At 48.8% G+C, this 24,782-nt stretch overlaps 7 protein-coding genes across 7 annotated transcripts; 1 reads left to right on the plus strand and 6 right to left on the minus strand.

The window, feature by feature from the left end:
* Positions 1–618: 618 nt before the first annotated feature.
* Positions 619–3,124, minus strand: EV420DRAFT_1126765 (uncharacterized protein). Its single transcript, XM_060465954.1, has 5 exons — positions 2,835–3,124; positions 1,925–2,779; positions 1,657–1,871; positions 890–1,605; positions 619–828 (listed from the first exon to the last, which is right to left on the minus strand). The coding sequence occupies exons 1-5, from the start codon at positions 3,041–3,043 to the stop codon at positions 799–801; spliced, it is 2,025 nt and encodes a 674-aa protein (XP_060323788.1). The 5' UTR covers positions 3,044–3,124; the 3' UTR covers positions 619–798.
* Positions 3,125–4,480: 1,356 nt separating this feature from the next.
* Positions 4,481–7,021, minus strand: EV420DRAFT_1126798 (high affinity methionine permease). Its single transcript, XM_060465955.1, has 8 exons — positions 6,564–7,021; positions 6,414–6,513; positions 6,090–6,352; positions 5,729–6,029; positions 5,491–5,673; positions 5,328–5,440; positions 5,110–5,274; positions 4,481–5,050 (listed from the first exon to the last, which is right to left on the minus strand). Exons 1-8 carry the CDS (start codon positions 6,724–6,726, stop codon positions 4,671–4,673), a joined length of 1,668 nt encoding a protein of 555 aa, XP_060323789.1. The 5' UTR covers positions 6,727–7,021; the 3' UTR covers positions 4,481–4,670.
* A 1,119-nt stretch (positions 7,022–8,140) lies between these two features.
* Positions 8,141–9,358, minus strand: EV420DRAFT_1580966 (uncharacterized protein). The gene is made up of 3 exons (XM_060474644.1): positions 9,033–9,358; positions 8,955–8,958; positions 8,141–8,901 (listed from the first exon to the last, which is right to left on the minus strand). The coding sequence occupies exons 1-3, from the start codon at positions 9,224–9,226 to the stop codon at positions 8,332–8,334; spliced, it is 768 nt and encodes a 255-aa protein (XP_060323790.1). The 5' UTR covers positions 9,227–9,358; the 3' UTR covers positions 8,141–8,331.
* A 1,065-nt stretch (positions 9,359–10,423) lies between these two features.
* EV420DRAFT_1485786 (uncharacterized protein) lies at positions 10,424–12,536 on the plus strand (the record flags this gene model as incomplete). Its single annotated transcript, XM_060470290.1, has 8 exons — positions 10,424–10,631; positions 10,688–10,837; positions 10,866–11,109; positions 11,159–11,211; positions 11,380–11,406; positions 11,964–12,116; positions 12,215–12,324; positions 12,483–12,536. The coding sequence occupies 8 exons, from the start codon at positions 10,424–10,426 to the stop codon at positions 12,534–12,536; spliced, it is 999 nt and encodes a 332-aa protein (XP_060323791.1).
* Positions 12,537–12,740: 204 nt separating this feature from the next.
* Positions 12,741–14,089, minus strand: EV420DRAFT_1650311 (uncharacterized protein; the record flags this gene model as incomplete). Its single annotated transcript, XM_060478429.1, has 3 exons — positions 12,741–12,756; positions 12,811–13,252; positions 13,303–14,089. The coding sequence occupies 3 exons, from the start codon at positions 14,087–14,089 to the stop codon at positions 12,741–12,743; spliced, it is 1,245 nt and encodes a 414-aa protein (XP_060323792.1).
* Positions 14,090–14,813: 724 nt separating this feature from the next.
* EV420DRAFT_1580976 (fungal-specific transcription factor domain-containing protein) lies at positions 14,814–18,114 on the minus strand. The gene is given in 10 exon segments (XM_060474645.1): positions 14,814–15,714; positions 15,765–15,816; positions 15,867–16,310; positions 16,342–16,344; positions 16,362–16,878; positions 16,934–17,060; positions 17,111–17,448; positions 17,497–17,733; positions 17,791–17,795; positions 17,861–18,114. The coding sequence occupies 10 exon segments, from the start codon at positions 17,939–17,941 to the stop codon at positions 14,999–15,001; spliced, it is 2,520 nt and encodes an 839-aa protein (XP_060323793.1). The 5' UTR covers positions 17,942–18,114; the 3' UTR covers positions 14,814–14,998.
* Positions 18,091–22,553, minus strand: EV420DRAFT_1580981 (Transketolase, pyrimidine binding domain-containing protein). The gene is made up of 22 exons (XM_060474646.1): positions 22,525–22,553; positions 22,163–22,471; positions 21,802–22,112; positions 21,585–21,755; positions 21,471–21,537; positions 21,254–21,415; positions 21,125–21,202; positions 20,905–21,069; positions 20,803–20,851; positions 20,574–20,683; positions 20,471–20,523; positions 20,385–20,419; positions 20,179–20,278; positions 19,888–20,127; positions 19,746–19,832; positions 19,515–19,692; positions 19,323–19,420; positions 19,247–19,273; positions 19,164–19,197; positions 19,010–19,110; positions 18,791–18,961; positions 18,091–18,735 (listed from the first exon to the last, which is right to left on the minus strand). Exons 2-22 carry the CDS (start codon positions 22,266–22,268, stop codon positions 18,271–18,273), a joined length of 2,808 nt encoding a protein of 935 aa, XP_060323794.1. The 5' UTR covers positions 22,269–22,471; positions 22,525–22,553; the 3' UTR covers positions 18,091–18,270.
* Positions 22,554–24,782: the final 2,229 nt, after the last annotated feature.

Genomic DNA, 24,782 nt, shown 5'->3' on the forward strand with positions numbered 1-24,782 from the left:
CGTATTTAAGGATATATCATGTTGTAATTTTACGTTGCCAGTCCAATCAGGAAGAGATAAACCCTAAAATGTCGACAGAGAATGCCAGAACCCTCTCATTATACAAGGCAATGGGGGATGTAACATACATAGCTTTTTGCTATTTGTTGCAGATTATACGAGTAGGCAGGCTCAACTCGCTCACTTTGCTTGGTGCGCGCTCGAAATTGTTGGGGCATTGGTACTTATTCCAGTGTCAAATTATATATTATATACTACACCTATACTGGACAAAAAAAATGTCGGTAAGATCAATAAGTACTTGCTAGAAAGTAAGCCTCTGACTGCGTCGACTTCGTAGATATGAAAGTCATAAAAACCGCGAACTTTCCTTTTAGGGTGGATTCCATCAGTCAATGGCCGCCTTAAGCGCATGAGCTCCAGCTGAAGCCTCAGCATCCCCGGTAGTATGTGGTGTGATACTTCAAGATCTTTCTTGTTAATGATTCAACGGTCAATGGCATCATAATTGATGCTTGAATCCTCGCTCTGCGCCTTGGGTTTGACTAGCCGCGCGAGATCTCTCGTTGAATTGAGCCCAAAGCCTACTTCCCTGCACAACGTTGTCCAGAATCGGCCCTACCCGATCCCAGTTGATGGCAGCTTGAATGGGCGTAACAGTCGTTTTGACTGAAGACGCCTTCAAGCACTGGATGTTGTCAAGAGCGGGAGAAATACAAAGCACCCCAACGGCATGATGAGGCGCCAAGGCCGATGGCAAAACATTATCAACTTTACACGGAAGGGCGTCGAGGGCCTCTATGAATTGCTGGGGCACAGCCGGACCATCTGCCTCCGCTCCCTGAGTCATTGGTAAAAACCCTGTCCATGGTAATCAAGATAGACTCACTTTAGGGTTTTTATAAACATTTTCCGGCATGACTGACTGCACAGCACCGACAAGATCTCCCTCGACGATTGTATTATCGCTCTCTCGAACTTTTGTCTGGCCCAATACCCAAAAATGTCTACCGCTCTCTAACTTTACCAGACAGATGAAATCAGGCCCGACTCTTGTGGTTGGATAGGTGACTGAATATGGTGTCCCCTGGAATGCGAGCCACTCCTGAAGCTCTGAAGCGTTGTCAATATATTTTCCGGCTTTGGGAACGTTTGTAGAGCTATAGGAATATGGGACGGTGTGATATCTGTGTGTCGTGTGATCGAAATGAGTGGGTACGACAATCTGAGCCTTCTCATAGGTCCACAAAGGTAAAACTGTGTTTCCCGGGATGTGGAAATCCAGAATCTGATTAAGTGGGAGGCCGGATCGTAGGGCTTGGAGCATGGCGTATGCAAAGAACGCTTCGGAGGGATTGTGCTTCGTGGAGATACTAAGTGCTTCTTCCATAATACGAGTGTGGAGATATCCTGGTTCATTCTCCTCCAACCAAGTGATGATGGCGATTAACACAAGCGGCTCGTCCGTGTGCACATCAGCGAATAGACCCACAAATCTGGAGATCCCAAGCTCAACCAATACAGAATCCTTCACCCGAAGTACAGGTAGTGGCATCCCCGTTAGCATGTAAGCCGGAAGATGTTTTTTGAGTTTCGAGAACACTTCTACAGACAGTTAACAACCTAGGAGGCCAACAAGATAGAGAAAAAGCGTACCCGATTTTGAAAAGCGATTGACATCAACTCCATGAGAAACCACCATGTCTTTCAGGTTTCCAGGCAATGGGGGCTCCGCTTTGATGAGATCTTCAGCGTCTCCGGGTTCGAATTCACCGCCACACAACGATTTGATATAGAAATTGAGCACAGTGTGTGGGGAGCGGAACCCTGATACAAGCAACAGCTCAATAAGGGTAGCCGTGAAGCGGAATCTAAAAACGATCACAGTAAGAAACAGTAGCGGTGTGTAGTTGTAGCCACAAACCTTCCTCTTGTCCATGTAAAGACCCGCGCAAGAAAATCTGAGAGGCTGTCCGCCAAAGCAGGTGGAACGAACTTTCGGATGTATGCAGCCTGGCTACTAGCATCCACAAAAGATCCCAAATGGTAAAGTTTCTGAAGCGCCGAGAGCCTTGCTACGTTTGACCCGCTGGTTGTCTCGATAATTTCTAAACTATTGCTTGTCCCTGATAGGTACATGAACCAGTTGTGGCAGGCAAGAGATTTACGGAGGTGTTCGGTGAGCGGCCTCAGGAGGGATCGAGGTGAACCCGATGTGCGAGACCGGAACGAATTAGGTGCTCGCGTAGCAAGTGCCTGTGCCTCATCAATGATGCAGCACAATCGGCGTGAAGAAGCAGATAAGGGAAACATGTGGACCAATAAATCCTTGACATCCTCAAGAGATTTTGTTAGGCTGCAATCCAAGTAATCGTCGGTGGAATCGTTAAGGAGATCCATAACCCCACAAAAGATATCCTGATTAAAGAAACTCTCCTGATGAATTTGGATTTTTAGCCAGGCCAATCTGAGGTCGTTCTCGGAGGAGGGTGCTTGATTCAGACTCAAGTTTAGGAAGTGGGTAAAAACGGATGTGCGTGCCAACAGAACTTTGAAGTACTGTCGGCGCGCAATGGCCTCGTTCATTTTGAGATCCTCCTCTGAGACAGGGTTGGCCTTGAAGCCCTTGTTCTCCTGTATTCTGGACAGGACATAGCCTAAATCTTCTGAACCAAGCGAGGATGTCTCGTGGGACCCAACAAAGTAAATTCCCCAGTAGCGGACCAGCCCTTCCAGAAGAAGGCGGGTTTTTCCAGAGCCCGAGATATTGATAACGATGCTACAATGAATTTGATCAGACAGGAGTACTATCATGATTGCAGTTCTTGCCTTACAGGAACTTATCTTGAACATTGAACAGCGACTCCAGGAGCTTATCAAACGCTTCCTTATTGTAGCATCCTAGCTCGTGCAAGAGAAGGCTCGGATAGCCAGCGACCTGGGGCAGACAAAGCCCCCTGAAAAAGTCGCTATGTTCGCCGCCGTCACGAGTCGGTCCATTCCATTGCGGGAGATCTTTGTCGCCGGTAATTACGTCCAGCATCGTTTTACTGAACTGAGACAAATAATTCGGAATGGCAATCGTCGTCTCTTTGCCCGTACGCTTAACCCTTGGCGGCGACACCGTTCTTTCTACGGCATCTACAGAATGATCAGCGTAAGAATGCCAAAGAGAATTTGAACAATTACACTTCAGCACCAATTTCTCCCTGTTTGAACAGACATTAAAAATGAGCCATACAACGGCTGCAGGCTTAAACAGACCATTCTGGTTCCTCGGAAGAGCTAATGGCGATGGTATCTTTGTAAACCATCTCTGCACGCGAAGGGTTCCCCAAAAGATCGAGGTCTTCGATGGCCATGTACTGCCATTCAGGGTGGCGTTTCTGGTACCAGGTAGTTGCTTGCACTACCATCAAAGTTACGATCCCCAACAGGTCCTTTTCCCCGAGTCTGAGCCGTAGAATGGTAAGAAGAGCAGGGAAACAAGGGCAGCTGCTGAAGGAATTTCGAATTTCCAGGCAAACACCTGGGTCATGTTCTTGGGGGGAAGCAGTAGCAGTGGAAGTAGCGTCCATTCTGGGGTGTTTTTGAGAGGTCGAGGAAACCAGAGCGTCACTGCCACCTCGTTTCAAGGGACTCGAAGGATTGGTACTGTCCATCGGGAAAGGAGGTAGTTCAACACAGTAGCGGTTAAACAGGATTTCTGAGATGTATAATGAACACGAGAACGGTCTCTGATTAGTCAGCACTCACCAAGAATCCATATGTAAACACTTGTAAGAAAATCCGAAGAACCCGAAGAAAAATTGGGTATAGGAATGACGATAGTCTAGCCCGATAGAATAAGCTGGCAATTTTCACAAAAAAATCAAAAGAAACCACGGAGTCTAAGGATATAAAAGTGATAGACAAGGGGGGAAGAAGAATGGTAATAATAATAGGCTGAAGGAGCGTCGGATGTTGACAGAGAGATATGCACAACGATAACAAAGATGATAAAAAGATTCGGAAGCAGCGGGCGAACGCGCAGATGTTGGTCCAAAGATGATAGCGAGGCAGGGAAAATGAGGAAGGCAGGAGACGACGAGGAGACTGACAGATGTGATTCCGTAGTACTTTCACTATCAACATAGCTGCATCGGTATCTATGACTGCAGATATTCCAGAGTTGGGCAACGGAACGACTTCGAGCTATATCACAAGAGTTCGACGTTCAGGGCCTTGAATCGAAGGCGCGCAGAGTTTGCCTGAAAAGTACGTTCAATTTAGACTACAGAGAAATACTCACAACAATCATGGAAAACCAACTGGTCTCCGAAAGCATTAGTAAAATAACTGGATAATTCTGAGACTACACGTAGTAGTAGTATTCCAAGAAGCAGAAAATTCAGGGCTAGCTTAGTCAGAAGACGCTTCCGATAACGGCCGGGGGCTCACCAGCTTTACGGCCAATTGCAGCACCTCGCCCATGAATGTTCTGTATGTTTCTTCTTTCCCTGAAACAATGACACCAAATCGAAGACAATTTGATAACGAAAATTAGGGAGTAGGTGAGTAAACTTGAAGTTGTACTATGATTATACATTATTGATACGTGTCTGGGTAATGCGGACAGACTTAAAGCTATTCGTTATCAAGTTCACAACGAAAGCACCACAAGATCGAGCTCATGACAGTTCACTGGGAATCTTTTTGAAAACACTCCTTGAAACACCATCGTCTTGGAGCTCAAGATGTCTTTCCAAACGATAGTGACCCCATCTCGGTAGTAACTTGACCCAGAAGATCCAGTATACCCCTCCAACGGCGAACACACCGACCGAAATAACAACGTGCAGCCAATACGGTAGGCTATTGTATACGCTTTGACCCGGTGCAGGAGGTACGAGAGGTGCGAAAGTGAGGAAGAGGTTGGAGAGGAAGAAGAACAGCACAACGGGCCATGTCGCGCGGAATGGAGGTCGCCAGTCGCCGCCCCAGGGACTGTAAAGAAATAGCAGACCGCCACTGATAAAGGCGTTGATTATGGCTAATGGATATGACACCACTGAATGACGCAAGGTTAGCACGAAAACACGAATTAACTCTGCATGGAGTAAAACGTACTGTTTAGCACGAGATTATAAGCATCACCCGGCGGAGGTGCCAATATGATGATCACAGTGACCAACCATTGTAGAGCCAGACCAGTTGCAGGCGCGTTAAAAGGTTTGTTTGATGCCCAAAATTTAGAGAAGGGGAGAACTCCAATTCTACCGAGTTCCTGATTGACTGTGAATGAAGAATCAGCGTGAGATATCTCAAGATTAGACTACGATACTTACTTCGTCCTTGACTGAATAAAACGGCCATGACGTTCCCAAGCGCGCTCAGGGCAACGAACACGTTCAGTGCTTTCTCTGCTCTTGTTCCAAACATATTGTGGAAGTAAAGAGCACTAAAGAATATTCAAGCCCGGAGAAACCTTTTTAGCAAAATGACACCTACGCGACTGTTTGACCTGACGTCAGGATATCCTCCTTGGCAACAGCTGCAAAGTAGGCAATGTTGACCAGGATGTACACGACAGAAACGGATGCTATGGCAAGGGGTCCAGCAATCTTCAAAGTTCGAACAGGATTCTTGACTTCAGACAGCGCATAATTCACGTTTGAGTAGCCGATAAACGACCTAGTACGCATTATCAGTAACTCCGCGGACAACGGAAAGAAAGAGGTAAACAGACCAAATAACATTATAAAGACCAGTAACAAACGCATTCGCATTGCTCTCAGTGCCGTCGAAAGCATTCCTGAAATTATGGGGCTTTTCATCCTCTGGCAATTTGATATGGCCTGCAAGAGCAGCGAAACCCGAGAAGGTGATCAAAAGCAAGATGACGATCTTAAAGATGCCAAGAGCGTTTTGAAGACGGAGACCCCATTTAAGGAAACAGCTGTGCAGAATGGGAGCGAACGTAACGCAGGCGATGCCGATGCCGCGCTGGTTCCACCGGGTGACGTCCTTTCCAGCAGCAAGGAGAATATCTGAAGACCATCCAATTATGAATCAGTACTTCAAGCCTCGTACGTGAGAATTGTACTGACATTGTCCGAAAACAACAGAATTTCCTGCTGGCCAAGGCATTGAGGCCGCATAAGCTGCGTACAAGGCAACAGCGAGGTATCTTGGTCTTTGATAGATGTAACTCAGATACGTGAGCTCTCCTCCTGAACGTGGTAGGCCAGTGCCGAATTCGACATATACGGCGAGACCTGAGGCGGCGATGATACCGCCAATCACCCACATGAACAGTGCCAGACCAACCGATCCGGAACTTGAAAGGATAGTCGACGGTGTCGCGAAGATACTGTCATTGTGGAATGAGTCTACTATCCAGGATGACGGGCGGAGCGAGAACGGTTACATACCCGGTACCAATGATGCGGTTAAATATCAGAAATACAGCAGACCATAGGCCAATTGTTCGTTTTTCCTGGGGAACATCGTCGAAAGTTTCTCCATCACGTCCTGCGAAAGAGAATGAAAACAGATTTACCGAATAAAATCCAGGTACCTACTGATGCTGTCGTCTCTCGTCAAGGCAGCGCCAGCAAGTGGGTCATGGATTTCCTCTTCTTTGCGTACTTGCTTCACGATGATATCACTCTTGAGACTACTCTGAGACGGATGTCTGTCCAGAGGGAGTTTAACATCGCCGGCGCCCGTGAGTATTGTTGACATTCGTGTCTTGAGCTGTGTGGTGTAACAGCCATCAAACGATTTTTTATGTACTGAGAAGCGAAGTCCGCGCTATTCCACGCGTCGATTGCGTGATCGCGAATCATCGTCTCGCCAACTGAGCCCGACTGGCGCGAGGGATCATTAAATGGGTTGGAGCGCATGGCCATCGCTTGAAGCCATGTGGTAGACGGAGGCAACTAACGATGAGAGAGCCTGGGCTACGCTCGGGTCAACTTTCGGAGCATAGTTTGCTAACGTGGGACATGATGGCGCGATTTTGATGGTATCGACCGGTTCGGAGCATGCACCTGGGAACTTGGCAAATAAGGTGCAGCAAAGTGATGAAACGCCAGTATAAGCTGGCTGTAAGGCTACACATGGTCTCATGTAGATGTTCCCAGCGTACTTCATCATCTTGTGTTTGATGAAAGCAGTCATAATGCTTCATTCAGTGCTTCGTGACACATTTCTCGCTGTTCTTAGACAAATCTGTCACTGAATTTTTATCAATTTCGATTCCGCGTTGAGCCCAAGACTGCGGGAAATATGCTTACTCTGAAATTCCGAAGATGTGCAAGCCAGGACCTTGGATTAAACCTAGCGAAGTGCGAGACCTGGAATAGTCACCAGCTGAGCGTGCTAATAATCAGAGCCAATAGTTTCAAAGCATTGGTTTCATCCAACAGTAAACAATCCAACACCATGTTTCGAAGTCAGCACAGATCACGGATAGACATGCCCGTGTCCATGAATTTCTTTGCTGCTGATCGCAAGTCATGCGTAGTGCGTTCTGGACTTTTGGGCGCGTCGCGTCAGTGTGACAAGTGTCGTGATCTGTCTGATCTGTGACCAACGTGTTCAGCGCTGCGAAGTGCACCCATAAGGTTAAACATCTTACCAACTGCTCGGTTATATGCACGAAGGAGGATACATGCGGGGATGCGAAATGCGTCATCCAACACAACTTGCCAGTGTTCGATCGCACCGACCCTCGGGCTCTGACTCATAAGGCGAAAGAATATGATGAAGGTCATGTTTGACATCGCGAATGGAGATGTCTTCCCTTGATGATTTGGCCGGCAGCATGTATCAGCAGGTGATACAGAGAGATCTGGAGACTGTGGGAGATAAAACCACCAACAAAAGACATTTGGATGTCTGATATTGAATTCAATCAAGAACTTGGACCTGATCATTTTGCAGTAGTTTGTCGTAAACTTGGTCCGAGTTTGCGTTTCGTTAAGAAGTGCTAGACACCGGATAATATACACACAGGCTTCCGTCAGTCCTGGGCTTCCCCCGTAAAAGCTAATTTGTAGACCTAAGTTGAGAAATGAGTTGACTCCAGAGAAGAGGGAAGAACATACTCCGAACCAAGCTTGCAAAGGCGCACTTGCTAGTGGAAGATGCCAACACCCAATTCACAGCACTGCGCCCAATGGAAAGATACCTAACGTCATATTTCCATGAAATAAGTACATGCAAATCCCTGAAAAATAATAGATTCAAGCAGTCCAAAGTTCGACAAGCGCAATCGAAAGCAAGGAACGCGGCAAGCATTTGAAAACAAACATACAGATAATGCCAGAGACCGCAACAATCGCCCTATGCCAGTTCATCTTCCTCCTCACCCTCGCCGCTGCTCTCGCCACTGGATGCGTCAGCAGTGCCAGAGTTCGCCTTGAGGCGTTTCTTGATCATCTTTGCGTAGACCAACCCACACGCATTGCAGAGCGTCCGCGGTCCCAAGGGACCTCGTCGCCATTCAGGCGTAGAGGTAGCATTACAGCCGAGGCAAACTTGGCCAGTCGACGTAGAGTCCTCCTTCTTATCGACGCTCTCTTTGGCCTTTGCCTTTTCCTGTTCTTCACGTTCCTTCTCAGCACGAAGTCGTTCTTGCTCTACACGTTCCCGCTCTCTCTCCTGTTCTCTCTCCCTCTCACGCTCACGTTCCCTCTCAAGTTCGCGTTCACGCTCCCTTTCTCGCTCTCGCTCTTCTTCCAGTTGTCTCTCTTCCCGTTCTCGCGCTCGCTCTCGCTCTCTTTCGCGCGCTTCTTCGTCGGGGCCTCCCAGTATCGTTGCAGCAGAGGAAGCTGCATCACAGAGCCTATCCACTTGTGGTTGCGGAGCCTGTGGTGCAAACGCGTCCAAAATCACTCGATACGAATCAACAAGCTGCGACGCATATTGTCAGTACGTAGCAAAGGTCCAAGGCGCAGCATATACACACACCTTGAGAAAATCAAGAGCAGGTGGTGGTGCAGGGAGCAGGCTCTTCTATCCATCGTGGTGCTGCATGTGGAGACGGCTGAGATAACGGTGACGGCTGCTGGTGTGGGGAAGGTTGAGGTGGATGAGGAGAAGGCTGGCGTTGATTGTGGTGAGAAGATTGGTAGGAGTCGTTGCTCCAGTACTGAGGCGGCGGCGGTGGCGGCGGGTACGCGTACTGGTATGGCTGCTGGCCGTACTGTTGCCCGTACTCGTAGTGTCCGTGGTACATAGCGCCCAGCGTAAACACGGACAAAGCCGAAGGCAAAAAGGTAAGCCCCGAAATGGCAATTCCCGACGCTATTTGCCGGATCCAAGCTTCCGAAGTTCCGGTTTGGTTGGGAAGTGCCGTGATTGTGAGTGACCGCATCAGTAGGGATGTCAATAAAGACTCCTAGTTATCCACTCAATGCATGATCTACTTACGCTAACAGCTACCCGGATTCATCCCTACGCATTCTCTCTTGATGTGTTATTTTTTAAAGCTGTCTACATGTTGCTGTATAAAATATTGATAGACTGCTTGGCATCAACGAATAAGCTACTAGGCAGATCGATTCAAACTCCTACCATCTCATGGAAGAAAGATACTAGACAGAGACAACTTGGTGTCAGAATGGAATTCATCCCAATCACTGCCCAGACTGCGACCATCTCGTCTCAACATCTCACCATCTGTTCACGTGTATAACGGTGGCTGTCTATCACATACCTCTAAAAACAACAGAACAGAACGGAAGCCATGCGTGGGTGGCGGCTTCTGTGCGGTTCCCGTCGGTAGCGAACATTAATAAAACGAAGCATATGCTTCTTGGGTATTTTTCGTGATGCTACAACAAAAAAGATGGGAAACGTGTTCTACAGATAGTTCAAAAGAGAGACGGTAGGTATACATGGTACAACATCGTGTATCGAGCGTGAACTTGGGGTGTCCCCCAATAGAGATATAAACAGTAACCTTGCGTCATCGGTTAATAGCAAGTCGACGTACAGAAATGATAAGCGCTCACCAAGATCCCGACGGAAAAAATCACACCACCCCATCTTCACCGTAGATTCCGTAGCATCTTAATGACATCCTGCAAATTATCCCTGTTCCACTCGCCGCTCCAACCCTGCGTGGGCTCACCCCAGCTGACACAAGAACTCGAGTCCTGGAAGCTGTGGATGAAGGGCGAATCAGCACGGGGTGGAAGCAGGAATGCCGGCTCTCTAGTGAACTGATGCATGGTATGCGTTGGAGAATGAGGCGCAGTACTAGGACGCCTAAGCTTCCCATTCCCATCTGGCGCCCGTCTGAAGAAGAGCGGAGAATCCGGACTTCGTGGAAACTTATTATACGGACCGGGAGAAGTTTCCGGCTGAGAAGCTTGGGTGCTGGGAGTCGCGATGCAGAGGTCCCGGATGTTGCGGTTACGTCTTTCTAACAATGAAGAAGGGGTTTGCGTATTCGGAGGTGAAAGGAGCGTGGATTGAATCGATTGAGTATGCAACGGAGAAGAATCATATGATAGAGAACGGCGGTGAGAATGACACGGCACGTCTCCGTAGGAAAGGGAAGAGTCATAAGAAGATTGGCGTGAGAGGGTTGGATGATGGACGTTCGAAGTCGTTAAGGCAGACCGCTTCGGAAGGCGGTTAATCGAGGGTGGTGCGTGGGCTAACCACGGTTCTGGTACAATCCTTTGGATAGAATCGGAAGGCGACGGCGGGGCTGTGGTTGGCCTCTTCAGAGGCATTACTGTATTCACGATGATGGGTGAGGGACGAGAATGCGTGGAGGAATCATCCGAGGACGATCCGGTAGTTGGATACGAGGATATTATCTTCCGCCCCACTGTTTGTATCTTTTCTTTGACTGGGATGCATAGACACTGAGGGACTGGGGGAATGTCATCTGGTGGCAATGAAGACGCATCAGATTCTTCTGCGTCGAAGACCAATGCGACGGAAGAAGGGTTTAAGAGAAATGGAGGATCGAGACGAGCGCATTGTGCAAAATGATGGGGCACGGCTCGACGTCGATGAGAGAGATGCAGGAGAGAGTGGACTCGCGGAAAACGACGTCGGAGATGATTGGCATGAAGACGTGTCAGAGAACTGCGACAGCGGGGGGTGCCTTTGTCTTCTTCGCCTTCTTGGGTTTCTTCTCAATCTTGACCAGAGGCTTTGGCTGCTTTGGTTGGCCTAAATCTGGTGCAGCGAAGAAGGAGACGGGTGAGCGAGGACGACGAGGGGATTGCGTTGTACTGGTGCGACTTGAGGATGGCATCGCATAATACACGTTTTGACTGGTCGAGATCTGGTATATATACAGCGAAGGAACATAAGAAACTCCATGCGGAGCATACGCACTATTATACTAAATGAAAACGCACAACCAAGGTGAGGAAGGGTTGATGCAATCAGGCTGTGAGTCGAGATCCGAACTTAGATCCTAAATCAATAGTCAGCGAGCGTAGGAAGAGAATAGAAAGCAATGACGCTAACATCTCATCGATATTCTTGTTATACAGCTTTCGGACATGCGAAGCGGCCAACTTGAACAGGCAGGCACGGACAATTCTGATACACATTTTGTCTTGTTATTGACACCGCGTACTAGTCGCCGACTCGAAAGACTGACACCCGATAGGTAGGCGTGTCGGCTTGGCTAAATTCGACAGACCTATTGGACAAGTTTCATTGACCCCGCTTACGACGGATGTCAACGCAAATGCGGAGACTTAAACGTATCGCCGATATGCCCCTCGGTTTAAGCTGTTCTCATGGATCGTCAAAAACGATTACCAGTAAAACCTGGCCCGGATTTTCCCTTCCGACGGGCCCAGACATCCGATGGTTTCCTTGCCAGTGATGCAAGAAAAGTTCGAGACGAGAGAAACACAGACATACAAAGGATCCCACGGCTTTAGAGTTTCGAGAGCGAATGGCTGCTTTCGACTCGCATTCGCTTTGTCGGACGACAGTCCTGGCGTCACAGCTGTTCAAGAATAGTTCGAAGCATGCCGGCATTCAGAGTCGAAGGTATTCCGAGGAGGGAGAAGAGCGGGCCGAGGGCAATAGCGAAAGCGACATCCATAAGGCGACAGGAATGGTAGATCATGGGGCGGATATACCAAGTCAGTAGCCATCAATTGCCACATTTGCTCATGGTCTATCAATGCATCACAGTCCGATGTCGAAAATTTTTGATTATGTTGATGATCATTGGATGGAGCTACATCTGTAAGAGTCTTCTCTTCATCACCAAAAGTCCTAGTTCGAAGCTATAATGAGACGGTGTTATTTGTAATTTTGCGAATGATCGGTTCACACCCGGAGTTGATAGTCAGTTTCAGTGTTTTCTTAGAACCTGCTAAGAGTTGGGCGGACAAACTAGAAGACAGCTAGCGCACTGCACAGCATGCATTGCTTAGTCTCCGACTCGGCCTAAGACTGTAGGACTTAGCGTTTCTGCCTTGAAACGATATAAATAGGCCGAGTAGAGAACGTACCCACAGCAGACAGGGAACCGGGTAACTACTGCCGGAATAGCTTAAAATAAACGGATTTTTGGAGTGTGAATGCTTGTGAAGCTCAGAATCACTTCTGAATGACCATTGGCGCCACAGGGTACCTAGCACAATGCCATCCCTGTCAAATTGTCCTGAATGTATCAGTCTTTGACGCGTCCCCATTGGACTGACGAAAGTCTGTTTTAAAGAAGCAGAAATGTCGAATAGTCATTGAATCATGGGGCCCTCCTACAAATAGTCATCTCTGAATAGAATACCCCATGAGCGACCGAAGAGGCACGAAGTCAGGAAAACGTACATCTCCACAGTAGTATTTGTAACCACACCCCTGACCCTCAAAAGCTTGAAACTCTCGTTTAGAGCCCTCCTTAGCTTTTCAAGCTTGTCTCTAGATTCAAATGAGAGGGAATCCTCGCCAGGCGAGCCCCTATCCGGCACCGTATATCCCCAGCAAACAATGTTAAAAGCGAACATCCGCAATGCCGTAAGTCTTGAAAGCGTAGAATCCATCTTACGCCAGAGAGGCTTAGCTATCTCCGTCGATACCGCACCTTCCTCGATGAAGTATTTAAAGGTGATGTCTTCAAGAATCTCTGCCGCACCTATACTGTTTATCCACCAATCCAAGAGACTCGAATCAGACCCTTCTGATTTAGCGTATACCTCGATGGTAAGACGCCGTAGACTACCAACCTTGAACCGCTGGTGAGCCAAGTCCGGTGGTAATCGGAACGGTACCGCTATTACAGCATTGTCAGAGGTCTTGGATACTGAAGAAGTGGAGACGTACATGACTTGTTATGGATAATATGAAGATTTCGAAGCGTGTCTGTGCAAAGCTTCGTCAAAGCTCGCAACCGTTCAATATCTTGTTTTTCGTGGATGGGAAAAACCAAAGATCGAAGCATCCCAACCGAGACCGGGCATATGCCTGAACTGATGATATTATCCAATATATCCGTGCGTCCGTAGGCGCCGTCGATGTCCAACCATTCCACCAGAGGTCCAGGAGGGTGCTTGTGCTCACATGGCACGGTATGCGTGTACATCTGCCCTGAGCACGTAAAGCTCTTCAGGGTCGGCCACGCGCGCGCAAATGAACATAAGTGTTTGAAATCCGCGAACCGAACACTGTGCAATTCCAGCGAAGTCAACGAGCACGAGAAGATCGACGATAATGGCGAGTTCGTGTCGCTAGGAAGGGGGCAAAGGATAGAGCTCAGATAGAGCTTTTCGAGATTACTCGCCGCGCGTATTATGGGCTGTAAAAGGGGTTCATAGGTGATATCCCATGCATTACGATTAGGCGTGCTGAAGCCACATCGCAGTTTCAAAGTCTTCACGTTTAACGAGATATAGGGCGATGACTGTATCAGGGAATGGAAGGTAACACATTGGTGCTGATGAGCGAGTGCAACAGTTGAGAATAGATGCACTTGGGCGCGTGGAAGGAAGCGGCGGCAAACCAGGGAGCAGGCAATTAAAGATGATGTATCGTCGCAAAGCGTATCAATGATGGCGTCGACTATTTCTTGGGGGAAATCAGCGAAAATTCGTGACGATATGGCAAGGTCCATAGTGGTGAGATGAAGGGAAGTGCAGCGAAAGGTAAAAGGGGCCTATACGATCATAAACATTATTTGTGGAGGGAGCCGAGGCTTCGCATGCTCAGTGGGCATCCCCTCAGCCGTGACAGCCGGAAATCCCACTGACTCAGAGCTATATCCTCAATGGCATCCCCATTTTCCATGAGTATCTTTCCCTATTCTCGCCACCAATCGCGTTCGAAAATGTTTACGGCCTCCAAGGGTCTCCTCTGACAAAATACGGCTGCCTCGAGGCTGAAGACGTTCTACAATTCTCCAATCTGTATAGTCCGAAGTGGCTACCATGGCCCCGTGGTGGCGCTCCGTCAAATATCTCGGGTTCCATTGATACCGACGGCCCAATCGAATGACTCCGAGGCACTACTACCTCGTCAGCTGTGCCCGCATTCGGGACTCCGAGAAGGCGACGAGGGCACGATGGCCACCGTTAGAATAAGGTGAGGAGACTTCGGCCCAGACGAGGACCGATATTGAAGCAGGGCCAGAACGTCCCCTAAGCTTATTTGCCCCTTGAAAATCATCGAGCCTAGATTTTTACGTACTCAAGTTTCCATTGCATTATTATTTGCTTTGCTCCTAAGTATCCCAGATCAGTAGTGTCGCCTACTCGCGTTGAAGAAGCCATAAAATTCTCACCGTAGCGAGGAATTTGACAATCACCGTGGTGGGAGACTTGTGCGAAAGACTTTCGGCAGGTTCCGAGAAGATTATTTGGTGTCACCAAAAAAAAATACAAAAAAAAAGAAGAAATTATTGTGTACCGAAGAGCGGTGGCGACGAACGCTGAATACAAATACAATGCTTTCTAGTACGTATACAATGGTAATAAAAAATCAATAGAAAATACAATTTGCATCCTAATACAACGTCCGTACCATCCTATGTCGGTGAACCAGGAGCATTCAGATCAGAATCCATCCAAGCAGTAGCTCCATTTTGTATAAATGACGATAGATCAAACCCGTCTACATTCAAATTAATATTCGCCGATGTGTTCATCGTCCACTGGACCTGAGTAAGCACGAGATCATTCCCAGTCGTTTGAGCATTATTCAGGTAATTCATGAATGACTCATCGCTCCATCCCCGCGTTGGGTCCATTGATGAAGGAAAAGGGACTCTACTTATCCCAGATGCATATGGGACCTGGAGAAGGTCTGCAGGTTGCAGAGGAGAGAAAAACATACACATATCTCCCGCTCCTTGTCCATCCACTACAGCCTCCGGGTCTACAGGGGTGCCTTCCGTGGGTTGTATCCTGATCAACGTAGTCGAAGCACCGAGTAGATCCTCAGGGTTGCCTCGTATATTGGATTCCGGGAACCTTCCGTTCCGTCCTACGTCGTTTTCACGCCCGTTTGCTTGTCGCCAGCTCTCTAAGACATCTTTTGCCTTTCCAGCTAACCGTCCTATTCGTTCTCGGGCGATCTCAGCCATATCTCCTTCAGCGAGAACAAACAGGTCCAGGGCCATCTGCATAGAGTCATATGCCAGTGGTGCAAGAGGATGAAAGGGTGCTACAATGACAAGCACTGATAGACAGACCGCAGCAGTGAAGGAATGGAACAAAAAATACCACATTCGGCATGTTAAAGCTAACAAGACAAGGTCAGAGCCATGAATAAGAAAAATGACGACTACCTACTTGGGTGCAATGTGAATAATCCTCGAGATATATTTATAATTGCACGAGCAGCCTGAAGAAATCTTAGCAGTCATGAGGGACGATAAAGATGAATAACCATACCTCAGTCAATCTGATAACACTAGATTCGTATCTGGATTTTAAAGCTTCTCCGGCATGCATCAGAGCCCTACAAAATGGACCTCGATGTAGATGCAACTTCGTCAGGAATATCATATTGGCCAACGAGAAAATTTGAGCGTCCTTTCTCAAAAACGCCCGTTGACCCGTCCCAGATCCAGGTTGCAGATCTTTTATGGGGTCCGTGACGCTCTCGCACAGCATCCACTTGGGTAATTCGACGTAAAAATCGTTAATCTCCCTATCCAGCTGCATGATAACGGAATATGTTGGATGCTTCGCAGCGAAGGCTTCATCAATAATACGTCCGAGGAGGAGTGCAAAGCGAAACTTGTGGTGATGCCATCGTGTATGAGAAAACTCCGTGTTAGCTGGTGAATTGTCAGACGGAAGAGGCGTGTCGCAGCTTTTAGGCATCTCGCCATCGTCTAGAACAAAAATAAATCAACTGAAGGTGATGGAAGAGGGCGGCCTACGATGGGTGTCGCTCTGACTATATGGACGGCCAAAAGTGAACGATTGTAGCCGATCGTAGGTATGTGTCTCCCAAAATACTCGCCTACGTTCCTCCAAATCCCGTTCGGGCAAGTTCCAGCGCGATCCATCTCGGTGACAGCCCTGAGCTTGGATAGCTCTCATAGCCATACCAAGAAGTTGCCATGCCGCCTCCCCATCTCCTCTCCCTCTTGTACTGAGTTGGTACAGTACCATCAGATGAACAGTCTGAACAGCGGGTATGGTCTCCAATTTCAGCGCACCGTCCTGTGGTATGTGTGCAGACAGCCAAGCTACAGAGAGCGAATGAAGTTGTGCGGCGCGCAGCTTCGCTGCAGGAAAAGAGAGATCAAGGTCGAAGAATGCTCCCAGAGCGAGAACAATGGCAACAAGCGCCAAAATGTCATGCGGTATGGGTTTCTGGGTAGGAGAGGCGCTCGTTGGGTACACCAGCGTTAGATGAGCAGTAAAGAATATTTCTCTTGGGACGACCTCATACCTAGATAAAATTCAATCAAACGAAACGATGAAGCGTTCTAGTGGTTTATACTGACATCCACGATGCGTTTTCAAAATACAAACCTGCTAAACGATGTGCTTCAGCGTAAGGAGGGAACGCCGCGTCGTCCATGGGAGGGGGGAGTTCGACACCGGAGAGAGGGGGAGAAAAGACATGGCCATCTAGACATCTACGGATGAGCCATGAAAGGAGAGAGATAATAAGCGCTGACCTTGATTAGGTACTGGCTCCTTATCTGACAGGAACAAGTCTTCATGCGAATTTCTCCTACTTGGCATTCGACTCTGGCCTGTCTTCCAAAGGTTCTCATTGAGATACGCTGAAGCTCCAGATAGTCCAATGTAGCGGGTCTTGTTTTCCACATCGATTGTCAGTGTTCCGAATCCCAACGTAACATCTGACGGGTCTCCTGGTGTCTTTGTCGGATCTGGTGACAAAGTTGAGAAATCTGCGTTCGACTCAGATGTTGATGAACTGCGTGGTCGTTTATTGGAAGGGTTGAGTGCCTTAGAAGAGGCCATTGGCGCACCGGGTATAGGGACACCTGCGCTACAACACATTGAGCTAACATTGGCGGAGGACACACATTCTATTCACTTTGTTAACGCGGCCTCGAGTTCCTGTATTCGCTTCGACATAGCAGCGTCTCTTGCCACAAACATAGCGACCTCCGAGGCTTCTCCATCCTTGGCACTGTTCTTCGACGATGCAGATGGTAGTGATTGCTCGAGCCTCCGAAGAAATCCCCGTTTGCCTTTTTCCAGCGTTCCATGAGGACAGAGATTAGCGCAGCCCCTACGAATGCAGGATGCGCAAGGAAAGACACGGTCACACCTGCGTTGTAAGGCGCATTAGCCGGATGTGTCCAACAGCAGATTTTTAGTGCCCTACTTCAACTAGAGCATTGGAATTAGCCATTATCCAGTAACTCTACAGTGGAAAAACTCGAATGGGCGCTTGCCTTCAGTCTACGGCATTCTTGACACGACACGGCTTGAGATTTACGTTGCCCGGAAGATTGTTCGCTGCCAACATGAGCCATTCTATGATTTCTGATGTATTACGACGGAGAATCGGTTCCGCGGGGCTGGATAGGTAGGATAATGATGGTGGTCCGAATTCAAAACGGAGAGTTCCCAAATGGCAAGATCAAAAATAGAGGGAAATCCGGGGAACTGGCGATCCTATAAATAAATGGAAAAGGATTCTTCTTATTTCGGAGAGATGGCACCGCAACACATAATATACATATTCCTGTAGTCCAATAGAAAACACTGGGGAAATGACGATGTACAAGCTCCATATATGCTTGAAAGCAAACCTGGAGAGCCAAGACAACATATATCACTTACACGAGCTCTTCTTCCTTCCTTAGAATCCGTCGAACGCCGACTCCAACACCGCCTTCTGCTGCGCTTGATAGAGCTTCCCGATACCCGGCGCAGGTAGCGAACTTTCCTTCCTTCCCTTATACACCAGCTCCACATCCCCAGCACCCACCATTTCCTTCAACACCCACATGATCCTTTCCTTTACATGCCCAAACACGCCTTGATTCCTCGGCTCTTCCTGCAGGTAGAAGAACTCCCTCGCGTTGGTATATCCCTCCAGCACCTCAGCCAATTCTGCGAACGGGAAGGGTGACAGCTCCTCCAATCGAACAAGGGCAATGTTAGCATCCAATCCTCGTGATTGTCTTTCTTTCAAAAGGTCATAGTAGATCTTTCCTGAAAGGATGATAACACGCGATGCAGTAGCGGCATTGTCGTAAGGATCGGCGAGGACTGGCCGGAAAGATGTCCCAGTCTCGAGATCTGATAGAGAAGAGGCAGCAGGCTAGGTGAAGCGTATCAACTGGGAATTGCGAGTGCCATGGGGACAGACAACTTACCGATAGGCGTAAAAGACCTTTCGGTCCTGCCACAATTAGAGGTTTGCGATAATTCCGCTTCATCTGGCGCCTCAGCAAATGGAAATACTGTGCAGGCGTCGTCGGGAAAACAACATGCATGTTGATATTGAACGAAGGGTCTTCGTCGTAAGTGTACCTGTCATTGGATAACTAGACAAACGTGAGCGACCGCACGTAGAGATTCTCACACGACTTCACCTGGAGCATCCGCTCGATTCTTGAAGAAGAATGTTCCGGTCCCGCACCATCAAGTCCGTGTGGGAGAAGCATGACAATACCACTTTGCTTCAGCCATTTGCCTATGAGTCAAATATTAGCAGATAGGTAGTTTATGACTGAAAAATAAACGAACTCTCTGAAGATGATATGAACGTATCAATGATAATCTGAATCGACCGTCAATTCTGACCTGCCAGCCTGACACAGATATCTTACCTGTGCACCGTTGAAGAAGTCCCCAAACTGAATCGCAGCTTTAAATCTCATCCAAGATCCTGATAGGCTAGCTTACCTGTGCCTCCCAGATGGGTAACAGGTCCGGCCGTTCCCAACTTGCCCCATATTCGAACTGTATATCACTTTGATCAGACACACAGTTATATAAAATGACTACAAAACTGATCTTACTGATAACACAGCCATCTCGCTTAGAGAACCTTCAAGCACCGTAAGCACGACATCTACGACGCGAGCCAAAACATACTGTTAGCAAGCTCGAGCTTCCCCGGAGCACCAAGCTCATCATTCAGCGGGACAATGGTACTCTCGTTCTTCTGGTTAACAAGCATCGCATGCCGTTGGCTAAACGTTCCTCGTCCTACATCCTGTCCGGATATCCGCACGTCATAATCCTCCAAGAGTAGGGATCCAAAAGCCAGAGCCTATTGTGAACTGTCATGACAAAAAGCGAGACGTATGAAAGCATCATACAAACCTCCGCTGTAGCCCAGTCCAACCCCTTGCCGCTTGCCAGACTTGTAAGACGGCTCTTGATGTGCCTCTGGAGCTTGGGGTGGATTTCCTGAACACAGCCGATTAAGGACACGACCTTTAGAGATTGCTTCCAAGAAACTTACAAAACCTTCCGGTACCTGCACACTTGCCTTGCCGACCCGGATAAGAGTATCCTTATCGACGCCAGTATCCGGAGATTGGACCGCACTCTTACTTAAAGGCCAAACCATCCCTGCCCACTGCTCTTTGAGCATTGACGCAGTCGGGACGTACGAAGGTACTTTTTCGAGTTTGTCATTGAGAATTGATTTGTGCTGTTCCCTAACATTCGCGATATCCTCCGTCGTGAGAGTTTGTTCGTCCTGTTAAAATATTCATGGATAATATACATGCTGAGTCAGTGATCACCTTACCACCAGTTTCTGTTCATAGAGTTGCGGGACTGAAAGTCTGGACTGGATCTTGTCGTACATAAGAGGGCTGGTGAGGTTCGGAAGATCGAGTTCGTTATGACTGGAGGCTTGTCAACAGTTGGCCTACTGTTCAAATCGAGAAGGCTTACCCCCTAAATCAAGAAATGCTATCAGTTGGATTTACGTTGAATAAAGAGATAACTTACCATCTGCGATAAACCAGGAGGTCGACGATGATATCCTACGTACCATTGAGCGACACAAATTGAGAACGTCCAACAGAGTGAGTCACCTTTCGGAAATACTGCCGATACTGGAACGCGACCTCCATAGCCTTGACAACATCTGCCGGCGGTCTCTCAGGAGCTATCAAAGATGGAAGGCGCCTAAAATACCTTCGGGGTAGTCACCATTGACATGAAGCACTGGGGTATTGATCATTTTGCCAACATCGGAGCAGTACAAAGAGGAACGGGCCTGCGACGCAGGCGTAGTATAGCCGATGCTGACAGAAGAAGGGTTATCATGACTGGACCAAAGCATTCTTGGAAGAGCACACACTTATTACTACGAAAAGGGCATATCAACCAGCGTGACAGATCAACAGCCAGAAGAATGACTTACTCCACAACAAGATGAACAGTGCCGCCACTGGTAAAATGGGGAAGATTGCCTGTGAAGAGCGTTTGATCGGTAACTGCCTAACCTTCTAAAGGGGGAGCATACTCAATCCCAAGCTCTCCATAACGACGCCTTGACCGGTGAATGACGCGTCTCCGTGCAGTTGGACACACATCACTCTGTCACCGAGTTTACAATCTTCAGGCGATGTCTTCAAAAGGGAGAACTGCTTTGCGCGAGTCTTTCCGAGCGCGACACCGGCAACAGCCTCTAAATATAGTCTCCATAAGCTTTGACGCGATCAGCTCATATCACAATGACTTGCCCAGGTGAGAAGGATTTGGAAGTAGGGAAACCTTGACAGCCTGGTTGTCGCTACCGTATTTCAAAATCGTCGACGAAACTGTTATATAAGTCAGCACTGTGTGATTATAATCGACGAAGGAACACTGACCTAGATGACTGATGACATCCCCTTCGGCGCCTAAATCTTCGGGGATCTCTGCACCTCCTCGGATTTTGTGGAAAAGAGCCGTAGGAGAGTAGTTAAGGAGATCAGTGAGAAGATTGAGTCGACCGCGATGAGGCATAGCCAGGACAATGTGTGATACATTAGCTGTAGATAGAAACATGAGAAGCCTACGACGCGACATGCACAGAGTGACAGATACCTTGAGCAGCTGAAGAGAACAACGAGTCCAAAGCTGGTAGCATTGATTCTCCACCTTCCAGTCCGTACTAAGCATTGGGGTAAGACGTGAACTCCAGAGTACACAATGACGTACGCGTTTGAGGTTAGGGAACTTTACTTGCATAAAGTTATCGAAGACTTCGCTTCGAGTCAGTAAACCATGGATTCGTTTCTTCGTATCAACATCCAATGTTGTTGGTGTGCTCTTCGACTCCAAACGATGCGAGAACCAAAGGCGTTCGGATTTAGACGGTGAATGCATGTACTGACGCCAGTGTCAGTGAAAGGAACAAGACGTGACTAAATCGTACCTCGTAAGCAATACGGTTCACGTAGATAGACCGCAGGTGGCGAACGATCTCTCCCAAAGTCCACCACTCCTCTGTCATGTTCTCGCCTTGGGACTCGACGTTCGGATGTGTCCATATGATCCCGTTAACATTGTATTTCTTCGATTCGTCAGTAAGCCCGTATCTGCTTGGGTCCAGCGCTGCAACCTCCTTGCGGTGTATGAGGTCCAACGGGTCGATTCTTGCTGCTCTGTGCCCATGCGTCCTGACAGAATCAACGTAGCGCAGCAAAGCAGCATTCTGTGCTCGATTTTCGAGCTGAGTTGGCGTGTCTGCGTATCCTCATACCATATAGTAAGATAGCAGGTAAAACACGGCTTACAATCAGGAAATACGAATGGTCGTGGCTTGCGATATCCGAACGATTCGTCGTGATAGAGACGACGCAGGGACGATTGCTGCAGTCGCAGCCTCCGCAAAGAATACATGATGATGGTTACAGTTCAAACCGAGAACATTAGATTTATGGATGTGGACGTCTGGGGAAGACTGCGGACCCTTTGTGATCGGTCGAGCAAGACGTAAAGCTTAAGATCCGAAGTCCCGACGGTCGACCCGGCGGTCCCGCTGAGCACGTGACAAGACGCGTTTAATCGGGTTTAAAGAAATTTGTTTACACAAGTCTAATTGGTACGGGTTTCTCGTCACTCGGGTCTCCCTCTGCTTCTCACGCTTTTCTACAGGCATCGGCCGCTCCTCAGCGCGTAATTCCCATATCTATGATGTGCGGTTTCAGCCTCCCCACGGGAGCCTCCCCCCGGGAGTCTCAGCCGTCTCACCAGTGAGTGCGAGCCACAGTACTGAGGTACAGCGGAAGCTAACGGGCATCTAGCTTCCTCGCCGTGTCTCATTCCAATGGACTATATCTACCTGGCAGAATCGGCGAGAATCCTTATCGCTCTCGTTGACCTGCCAGGTACGTTTTCTCTTTCTTTCGTAGTGAACCTTAGCTTACCATACGCTCTCGTTGACCTGACAGAGCTTTCCGTGTGTTCTCGCACTACTGAATAAACCCTGTCTATTCCATCGTCTACTAAAGACTCACCTCTAAGACTCCCTAAACGTACTATCTGGCTATGTCCTCTGGTTCTAATGGATCTTCGCAAGCCTCTAATAACACGCCTGCCTCTGGAGGCTCGACTCAGCAGTCAGCCACTACTGGAGGAACCAGACGTGCCCCCAGTCGTGAAGGATCACCTGCTCCGCCGGATGCTCCCCAGGCCCAGATCACCATCCAGTGCGACGCTATTGTCGAGACTTTCCGCACGGGCATCAACCCTTCGAAGCCAGATGTCCTCGCCCAAATCCTCCGCATCCTATCTGAATTCTTCGCTGCCAGACCCGGACACGACGATGACTTCAACAACGCCCTCCGGATTTACGTCGAAATGCTGGACAATTATGAGAACGAGCAGCGAACGCTCCACAGAGAAGGTGAAGCCCAAGTTCGGGCAAGGGCTAGGAATCAAGAGGAAGAGGGAAGACCTGATCGACCACGGGCTGAGGACTTCCACGAAGAGGAGAATAACCAGGGAGGCAGAGGAGGAGACGGATCCGACCCCGGAGGGGACTCGGATGATGAAGATCACGACGACGAGGGTCGAGGACCAGCAAAGCGACCACGAATTGACGAGTCCCAGTTTCCATGGCAGCCTGTTGGAGAGATTAGGAGAGCGCTCCTCCACCCCGAACTGCAACGTACCCTTACTCTCGTCGAAAACTACACTCTTGACCTCAAGGCCGCTAGACGAAGCATCACCAACTCTCCCGAGTGTCCCGAGTTCCCTGAGGAGCAGTGGCTCGCTCTCTTGGCAGGAAAAGCCGTCAACCTCGACTCCGTCTTTGCCGCTACCCACTCCACCTCAATCAACAAAGTACAGACTCACGAGATATCTGAAGGGATTGCTATCAGACTCTCCGAAAATGCGTCGAACCCTGCAGAGCCAAAGAGAACCATTAAAACTGCAGACGAATGGACCACCACCTGGCACACCTATACTCAAGCAGTCCTCGTTGCTTTCCCGCATCGATATCGCGAGCTCTCCCTCTACCAGCAGTATATGTCATCCCTCTTCAGGACCGTTGCAGTATCCCTTCACAGCCGCATCTTTGTCCTCGATCGTGCCATCCGCAGTAGAGTGGGACGATGCCGAAAGATCCTCCTCTCCGAAACTGACAAGTTCAGGGATCTCGAGCGATCCCACATCTCGACCTCGGGAACTGGGTACCGAGAGTTTGAAGAAGGAAGGTCGGAGACACGACCCAAGAGGAAGAACGCCGAACGAGCACGTAGCCTCGATGCTTGCAGACGGTGGAATGCTGGAGTCTGCCCTTCCACCGACGGGAAATGTAGATACCGCCACGTTTGCTCGCACTGCAAGGGAGGACACATCGTCTCCACTTGCCCGAGTCGGGCGTGAAGGGAGCGGAGGTAACTTGGAAGGACGGGGGAGATTTGGAGGAAGGATGAAGGGTGACGAGTGGGAAGGAGAAGGAACGGAATTTGCCCCGAAGTACAAAAGGGGGTTTGTTTTTTCGGGGCGGGACACCGGGAAGAGCCGGACCGCCGGTTGCACGGAATTTGAGTTGCCGGTCCCGAAGCCTCCAGAGAAGGAGTACGAGAACTTGGAGGCCATGAAGACAATCAGAGATAACCCGCATCTGTTTAAAATCACCACGCCAATCAACGTTGACGAGCTGCAGAAATCATTGGAGACTCACCCAAACCAAGAGTTTGTCCGCTCTGTGATCGAGGCACTCCAGGAGGGTTTCTGGCCTTGGGCAGACACTCAACCATCGGGTGAATTCCCGTTGACGTGGGACAATGCCAGGATGAGTCCACGGTCTGATATGGAACAGACGTTCATAGACAGGTACCGGGATGAAGAAATCAAGGCGGGACGCTTCTCAGAACCTTTCAGGCCTGAGCTGTTGCCCGGGAT

Source organism: Desarmillaria tabescens (genome assembly GCF_030435595.1).
Source record: "Desarmillaria tabescens strain CCBAS 213 chromosome Unknown EV420scaffold_73, whole genome shotgun sequence".
NCBI lineage: Eukaryota > Fungi > Basidiomycota > Agaricomycetes > Agaricales > Physalacriaceae > Desarmillaria > Desarmillaria tabescens.